This window comes from Bombina bombina, chromosome 2 (genome assembly GCF_027579735.1).
Source record: "Bombina bombina isolate aBomBom1 chromosome 2, aBomBom1.pri, whole genome shotgun sequence".
Taxonomy (NCBI): Eukaryota; Metazoa; Chordata; class Amphibia; order Anura; family Bombinatoridae; genus Bombina; species Bombina bombina.
This window is the reverse complement of record NC_069500.1, coordinates 1,384,121,878-1,384,131,428: the sequence shown is the minus strand read 5'-3', so window position 1 is coordinate 1,384,131,428 and position 9,551 is coordinate 1,384,121,878. Positions and strand designations below refer to the sequence as shown.

At 36.8% G+C, this 9,551-nt stretch overlaps 1 protein-coding gene across 1 annotated transcript; it reads left to right on the top strand.

Annotated features, from left to right (window-relative positions):
• The first annotated feature begins 8,133 nt into the window (after positions 1–8,133).
• Positions 8,134–9,102, top strand: LOC128647577 (olfactory receptor class A-like protein 4). Its single transcript, XM_053700333.1, has one exon. It carries the CDS (start codon positions 8,134–8,136, stop codon positions 9,100–9,102), a length of 969 nt encoding a protein of 322 aa, XP_053556308.1.
• Positions 9,103–9,551: the final 449 nt, after the last annotated feature.

Genomic DNA, 9,551 nt, shown 5'->3' with positions numbered 1-9,551 from the left:
AAAGAGGGCAGACTCCTGATCTTGGTAGGACTCTTCTACGGTGGACCATTGACACTGGTTAACATTTACGCACCTAATCGCCCACCACCCTCCTTTTTTCTCAGTTACCAACCTTATACTAGGCATAGCTAAAGGACTGATCATTTTAGGGGGCGACCTAAACTTTCCAATAGACCCAACTCTTGACACTTCAACAGGCCGCACATATATGCGTAATAGACAAATTAAAGCAAATTGGACAGCATTACGATCTATCCCTCTTCATGACACCTGCAGGACCTCCCATCCCAAAACCAGGGACTACACCTTATTCTCTAACCCCCAACACACATACTCCAAAATAGATTATATCTTTTGTGACCAAAACACATTGTCATCATTAATCTAATCACGCATATCCCACACAGTATGGTCAGACCATAGCATGGTACGCAATGACAATACTTGGAGGCTGTGTGACTATATACTAAGAGACCCATTACTGATTACCAACATCACAGAAAAAACAACAGAATTCTTCACTTACAATGACCCCAATCAGGACATCCCCCTCTATCAACTGGGAGGCTTACAAATGCTATGTAAGAGGCAACTCATCCAACACACACACCAACAACGCAAACTTAGATAAGAACACTTTCAGTCACTCTTGAATCAACTCCTATTAACAGAAGATGCACATAGAAAACACCCTAACTCACAGCAACTCCTCACAAAGCTGCAAAACTCCAGAGAAGCACTAAATAACTATCTAATCAAAAATGCCACACCTAAGAGCCCCTTACAACAAAAAACAAATATTTTTGCTGAAAGTAACAAAGCAGGTTGATTAATGGCAGATCCTTAAAGAAAAAACAATATAAATCATTTATCCAACAAATTACAGGGACAAATAATAAAATCTACTCCAGTATTACTGACATAGCACCCAATTTGCCACTACTATACCTCCTTATATAATTTAACACCATTAGAACGGGACAAAAGAATAAGCTAATCCAATCTTATTTAACACAACTACAACTCCTACCCTAACACCGGGACAATCGACAGAACTTGAATTGCCTATTACTATCCAAGAAATTCACCAAGCCATAAAGCTATTGCCAACAGGCAAAGCCCCAGGCCCAGATGCTTTACTCCCAATTTTACTAAATTGTTAAACAATCAATTAGCCTCCATTTACTCGAGTTATATCAATCAATTGACCAATCCGCAAAATTTTTGAAACCTATGCTAGAAACCACAATATCAGTTATCCCAAAACCAGGAAAATCACCTGACCAAGTCACTAATTACCGACCCATTTCATTACTTTATGTAGACGTAAAATTGAATGCCAAAAATACACCAAAAGTGTATGACATTATATTTACTGTACAACCATCCCCCCGCTACTCACAGAATTTCACAAATTCAACAAGGTCTCAAAATTGCTCCATAAACATGGGCAAATCAATCTTGTTACCAGTCAACCTACCCGACTCAGACATAGAATTTCTTTACAGAAACACAGTCTTTTTAATTAAACCCACAATAAAATATCTAGGGAACAACATTACACCACAAATATCAGAACTATATAATCAAAACTATATCTCATTGCAAAAAGAAGTATGCCAACTGTTAGAATAATGGCATAAACAGGGACATCTATCATGGACAGGAAGAGCACATGTAGTTAAAATGACTATATTACCAAAATACGTATACATATTTCAAGCTCTGCCCCTAGACTTACCCAAATCTTATCTCCATACAAACAAAAATTGCTAGAATCTTTTATATGGTCCAAATGCAAAGCGCAAATCCAGAAAGAGACTTTGTCTCAAACCAAAGAAAACGGAGGTATAGGAGCCCCTAGGTATACTACATTATTACAGAGCTACTCATCTAGCCCGAATTGTTGTATGAAATCATATTTCCACCAAGAAACCATGGACATACCTGGAGGCCCAGGTGATAGGAAGAGAAAGTCTAAGTGAACTATGCTGGACACCACTAAACCATAGACCCTCCAACACACACACCAATTACTTATAGCAAACACACTGAAAGTATGGGACACCACAATCTCCAATAACCATACAATATCAACACGAATCTCACCAATGACAACTCCTATTGATAACCCATTATTCAGCCAACTTAAATTTGCACAAGACCCTAAAATAAATGGCATCAAAACAAAAATACCAGCACATTTGCTCTTCTCTGAGGGGAAAATGCATACACAAAAAGATATTGTAGAAACAATAGGCCCTCCCTTTCAAAAATCATGCCCCTATTTTCATGTGAGACATGCTATTAATACCAGCCCACATAAGGCAGAGCTAAACGAGAGCACTCACTCCATTCAAAGTGCATTGCACAAATCCTAAAATTCACCGGTCACACATATCAATAACTCATAAATTACTACAAAGCCCATTCCCAGAATACAGACCACCTTATATCCTAAAATGGGAAAGAGAGCTAAACACCACACTACATGACCAGAAATGGGAGAAAATCTTTCTGACCATCAAGGAATCATCCTTATCCCAAAACATAATAGAAATAAACTACAAACTATTATCTAGGTGGTATCTGATGCCCAATAGGTTACACAGCATATACCCGCAAGCCTGCCCACACTGTTGGAGACAATGTGGAAATTCCTTGCCAATACCGTAAAAAGTTGCTTCAATACATGCTGAACTGTGCAAAACGACTGATTCCAAGACTTTGGAAAAAAACTTAAATCCTTGCAGTTGCAAGGATTTCCCTTGTTAGTGACTCATGTGAGTATGCAGGGTCAGGGTCTGTAGCATGGAAATATTGTCAAACAGGTAGATTACAAGTTATGCGCGCTATAGGGAATTTAACGAACGCAACAAAAGTTGCGTTATTTCACCCACTATAGCGCAGCCATTACAAGTTTTCAAACAGCCGGCTTGTGCATGCGATATGGTTTTTGTTGAGCTCCATAGCACACAAAATTCAAGTGCTGTTTTTAACGTGCTTGTGCATGCTTTCCTCATAGACATCAATGGGAAGAAGGTGTCAGAAAAAAAACTAACACCTGAAGCGTGGAATGAAAAACTCTGTAACGCAGCCCCATTGATGTCTATGGGGGGAAAAAAGTAATGTTTAAACCTAACACCCTAACATAAACCCAAAGTCTAAACACCTCTAATCTGCAGCCTCCAACATCGCCAACTCCTACATAATTGTTATTAACCCCTAATCTGCAGCTCCCGATATCACGCCACCTAAATAAAGCTATTAACCCCTAATCTGCTGCTCCCGATATCGCCGCCACTATACTAAAGTTATTAACCCATATTCCCCTGCACCCCAACATTGTCCACACTATAATAAATCTATTAACCCCTATTGCACCGCTCCCCGACATCGTCGCCACTAAATAAAGCTATTAACCCCTAAACCTCTGTCCTCCCACATCACTACCACTAAATAAAACTATTAACCCCTAAACTGCCATCCCCCTACATTGCAACAACCTAAATTAACTATATTAACCCCTAAACCTAACCCTAACATAACCCTAACCCCCCCTAATTTTAACATAATTAAAATAGAGCTAAATTAAAGTTACAATTATTAACTAAATAATACCTATTTAAAAACTAAATACATACTTACCTGTGAAATAAAACCTAAGATAACTATGAGTTATATTGTAGCTATCTTAGGTTTTTTTTTTTTATTTCACAGCTGTTTGTATTTATTTTAACTAGGTAGTTAGTAAATAGTTATATTGTAGCTAGCTTAGGTTTTATTTCTATTTCACAGGTAAGTTTATATTTATTTTAACTTGGTAGACTAGTTAGTAAATAGTTATTAACTATTTACTTACTACCTAGTTAAAATAAATACAAACTTACATATGAAATATAACCTAAGCTGCCTTACACTAAAACCTAACATTACAAAAATAAAAAAAAACACTAAAATTAAAAAAAATAAAACAACCTACCATTACAAAAAATAACAAACAAAATTATCCAAAACAATAAAAATTATTCCTATTCTAATACCCTGTTAAAAAACACCCCAAAATAAAAAGCCTAATCTCTATAAAAAACTACCAAGGGCCCTTAAAAGGGCCTTTTGTGGGCCCTTTAAAAGGGCATTTTGTAGGGCATTGCCCTAAAGTTAACAGCTTTTTGCTACAAAACAAAACAACACCCCTAACAGTATACAAACCCCCAACCCCCCAAACTCACAAAATAAAATAAAGTAAAACCTAATCTACCCATTGCCCTAAAATGGGCATTTGTATGGGCATTGCCCTTATAAAAGGGCATTAAGCTCTTTTTCATGCCCTTAACAAGGGCATTTAGATCTTTTATGAAATGCCCAACCCCTAATCTAAAAATAAAAACCCACCCCAAAACAAAATAAAAAACAAATTATCAAAAATAATAAAATTATTCCATTCTAATACTCATTTTAAAAACACACCCCCAAAATAAAAAAAATAATCTAAAATAAACTACCAATAGCCCTTAAAGAGCCTTTTGTAGGGCATTACCCTAAGTTAAACAGCTCTTTTACCTGAAGAAAAATTACAAAGACCCACTAACATTACAACCCCCCCCCACTTACAAAATAAAAAAACTATCTAAAAAAAACCTAAGCTACCTATTGCCCTGAAAAGGGCATTTGTATGGGCATTGCCTTAAAAGGGCATTTAGCTCGTTTACGAAAAGCCCAAACCCTAACTAAAAACAAAAACCCACCCAAAAAACCTTTAAAAATCTCGTTAGATCCACTTACAGTTGCTGAAGTCCCGCTTGAAGGATCTTCATCCCCGGCGGTTGTAACTTCATCCAGGCAGCAGGTGGCTCCATCTTCATCCAGGCTGCTCCATCTTCATCCAGGCGACAGGTGGCTCCATCTTCATCCAGGCGACATCTTCTATTTTCATCCCAGCAGTGCGGAGCGGGGTCCATCCTGAAGAAATCCGGCACGGAGCATCCTCCTCATATGGTTGCCACCGTATACTGAATCTTCAATGCAAGGTACGCGATTCAAAATGGTGTCCCTTGTATTCCTATTGGCTGATTTGATTTTGGAAATTCGAATCAGCCAATAGGATGAGAGCTACTGAAATCCTATTGGCTGTTCAAATCAGCCAATAGGATGAGAGCTACTGAAATTTTATTGGCTGATATGAAGAATAGAAGATGAAGAATAGAAGATGCCATCTGGATGAAGATGGAGCCGCTGGGATAAAGATCCTTCAAGTGGGACTTCAGCAACTGTAAGTGGATCTTCGGTGGTTAGTGTTAGGATTTTTTAAGGTTTATTGGGTGGGGGTTTTTTTTTAGTTTAGGGTTTGGGCTTTTCGTAAATTAGCTAAATGCCCTTTCAGGGCAATGCAAAGAGCTAAATGCCCTTTAAAGGCAATGCCCAATACAAATGCCCTTTTCAGGGCAATAGGTAGCTTAGGTTTTTGTTAGAGTTAGGTTTTTTTTTATTTTGGGGGGTTGGTTGGGTGGGTGGGTTATTACTGGTTGGGGGGGTCTTTTTTACCAAAAGGTCCTTTTAAGGGCTATTGGTAGTTTATTGTAGGCTAGGGTTTTTTTTTTTATTTGGGTGGACTTTTTTATTTTTATAGGGCTATTAGATTAGTTGTAATTCTTTTTTATTTTTGATAACTTCATTTGTTATTTTTCGCAATTTAGTATTTGTTAATTGTTTGTAATATAGTCTTTTTTATTTTTTGTAATTAGATAGTTTGTAATTTTTATAGCAGTGTTAGGATTTTTTTTTAATGTGTAATTTAGTTTATTTAATTGGTAGCTAGTTTAATTTTAGTTTATAGTTATATTAGTTTAATTGTTAATTTAAACTTATTATTTTTTTTATTTGACAGTTAAGTTTTAATTTAATTTAAGATAGGGAAAATTTAATTTTAATATAAAGTTAGGGGGGGCGTTAGGTTTAGGGGTTACTAGTTTAAATTAGTTTATTGCAATGTGGGGGCTTTCGGTTTAGGGGTTAATAGTTTAATTTAGTATATTTCGTTGTGGGGGGGCTTGCGGTTTAGGGGTTAATAGGTTTATTATAATGGCGGCGGTGTGTAGGGCTTAATAACTTTAGTATAGTGGGGGAGATGTTGGCGGAAGTCAGATTAGGGGATAATTATATTTAAATAGTGTTTGCGATGTGGGAGGGTGGCGGTTTAGGGGTTAATTATTTTAGTATAGTGGTGACGATGTTGGGAAGCGACGGAATAGGGGTTAATACATTTTATTAGTGGCGGCGATGTCGGGAGAGGCAGATTAGGGGTTAATCACTTTAATATAGTATTTGCGATGCGGGAGGGCTTCGGTTTAGGGGTTAATAGGTAGTTTACTGGGTGTTAGTGTACTTTGTGACACTTTAGTTATGAGTTTTATGTAACAGTTTTGTAGCGTAAAACTCATAACTACTGCTCAAGATTGCGAACGGATCTTGTCGGTATAGGCTGGAACGCAAGCTTTTTAGCCTCACCGCAAAACTCGTAATGGCATGCGCTATGGAAGTCCCATGAAAAAACTTCAATTTTTTGAGTGCGTGACTGATTGCGTTACAGGCTAAAAGGCTTGCGGTACAGCTATACCGACAAGACTTGAAATGGCTGCGGTGCTGTTTTAACGATGAACTTACCATTTTTTTCAGCGTTAAAACACGAACGCAAAAACTTGTAATCTAGGTGAAAATGGGCTAAGCCAGCCCTCTTAGAAATCAGAATATAATTTTGTGCATTTTTAAAATGTATCTAATAATTTTAGTTAGTTATTTTAGATCCACTTAATTCCCGCATGCACTGCAAGATGGTGAAAAGTGACAAAAAGTATAAATGTTATCTTCTGATTTTCAGCTATTGTTATTGAGCAGTATATACAGTACGTAAAATCCTACATTTTTGTTTGTTTTTGGAATGTTATCTAACGCTAAGGGATAGAATTATCAACAGGATTGCTCATTCGAGACCTGCAACTGATATTTATGAAGCAGCGGTTTAAACTGCTGCTTTATAAGCCCTCTCTCCCAACTTAGAATCGGCGGATGAAAATCACCCCGGATTCATTCGACCAGGGTAACTGACAAGACTTACTCTCACACAATTGGTTGCGCAATAGTAGGGGGGGCAATGCACAAGAGTTCACTTCTGCGATTGTAAATATTGTGAACAAATATACCCCACAATTTGTAATGAAATGTGGACAAATAAATCTAGCCCAAAATGTGGGATCATAAAATATGTATTTGAAATATTGAATGAATTATGCCTCTCAGGCTGCTATTTACCATGTACGCCATATAATATTATCACACTAAAATGCTTTTAATTTTTTTTTTTATATATATATATATATAATATTCCATATTAGGGTATTTCTGCAAACAAATGTTCTAAAAATGTTTGTTCCTCTGAAAAAAGGTATAATTAATTTTGATACCTCAGAGAAAAAGTTGATCTATGTGTAATGTACGTGCAAATGAACTACAAACAGCTCTAGTACAGGCATATAAAATGGTCAGCACAGCACTCAAGGTGCTAAACATATGACATTAGCCATACCCATTCTCTTGAGTTTTTTGCTTAATAATTTTATCAAACATATTTTTTTATTTTAACATTATACCGCAGTTTATTCCTTGCTCTACTAACAGTGTATGATATTGAGATGTATAAGATGCTGAAAGATGATGTGAGTGTGTAGCTGTCAAATATTACCTAATATTTTTGTCTATTTCTAACCACAGGTTCCAGTGATAAGGAATAGTATTTGTGGAACATTCTTGTTCGGAATATGATATTGTCATCACACCTTCTATTAGTCATTAGCTGGTTTTCAGTGCACCTAAACTATCTTACTGGAAGTAAAATGTAACCATGGTTATGCAGATAAAGTCATACATACAGGTTCCCGCTGCACAAGGTTTTAAAAGAGATCTCTCTATGCAGCTGCTGTGCTGAGAGCAGAATAGACACAGTTGTGACTTTACAATGAAGTCATGGGGATGGTGGTGAAGCTAAAAATGATTCTGATGGGATTGTAAATTGGGAAAGCAAAAAAACAACCCAGCAAATAGAGAGAGAGAGAGAATTTTAAATAGTTGTAGCTAACTATGATATTAAGTGGTCCAGATATTGTAGCAATTGTGATCTATTTCTCAGCACTTTTTGGAACACTGGCAAACCTCATCATTCTATTTGTTTTTATAAGCAATGCTGTGAAGCAGAAGGTGTTTCAGCCACTGGACAGAATCATAGTCAACATGGCTTTTGTTAATCTTTTGCTCTGTTGTTACAAGGAGATCCCTGGGCTGCTTGTTTTCTTCGATTCCAAAGTTTTTGGGTCTGTTGGATGCCGGATTCTGCTCTATGTTTACCACACATTTAGGTTGGTCAGTATTTGGTCAGTGGAGAACCTGAGCTTTCTTCATCTCATCAAGATAAGGAGACCTGGTCTTCGTTGGTCAAAATTTATTTACAGGCACCAAGGACAGTATGTGAATTGGACTCTTGCTGTGTGTTGGGTAATAAGCATCACATTACACATGCCCTATCTTTTATATAAAGATCAAGGGGCTCCACAAAATAAAAGCAGTAGTTTGCTGGTAACAAGTACTAACTGCATCAGTCCATCTGAGAGTATGTTGCTCAAACTCCTTACCTATGCAACTGTCACCCTGGACTTTGTATTAATTATTATTGTTATTCTATTAAATGGATTTATAATAGACCTGATCTTCAGACACAGGAGGCAAGTAAGAGACACAACAACCATTAGACAGGGTTGGAACAAGCACACAGCTCAAGCTACTAAGATATTATTGTCACTGTTGTCTCTTTATGTCATTTGCTGGATCTCCAGTGACATGGTTTGGATTGCTATTGTTTCTGGCATAATACAGGACGATTATGAGAATGACATGCTTTCTGCTCTCTATGGCATTCTGTCGTCCATTTACTACTCGGTCAGTGCTTGTATTATTGTCTTTGGTTACAGACAAGTAAAGGATTACTTGGTGCAGGCAAGCTGCTGTTGCCGTTGTCGGAGTACAATGCCAACAACTATACAAACTATACATTGATGAGGGAGATTCATGAGCAATAGCTGCTCAATTGTCTTATCAAACATGAATGCTACCAGGTGTACCCGACCATCATCATCATGTAACTGCAAGGATGACATCTAATTTGCTCCAAAAATGGCTGGACACAATGAATAGTGTTCAGTATGAACCACTTACCTTTTAAGTTGAGAATAACGTTTAACAGTAAATAATTAATAAACTGTATATATCTTTTCTGTATATAAAATTATTAACAAATTTAATGAATTATTGTCTAATAATGTTCAAATTATCAGACCATATAAGGATTTTCCCTTGTAAGGAAATAATTAAACACCATTAAGTCATTTTCTCTTTAGTCCATTTACTATGTTATCCAGTACAGGTTGTTGATTCTACTTTGATTTTACTAGCATGGCTGCTAAAATAAATTATATTATCATTAAAGGGACATTTCAAAAGTGCGC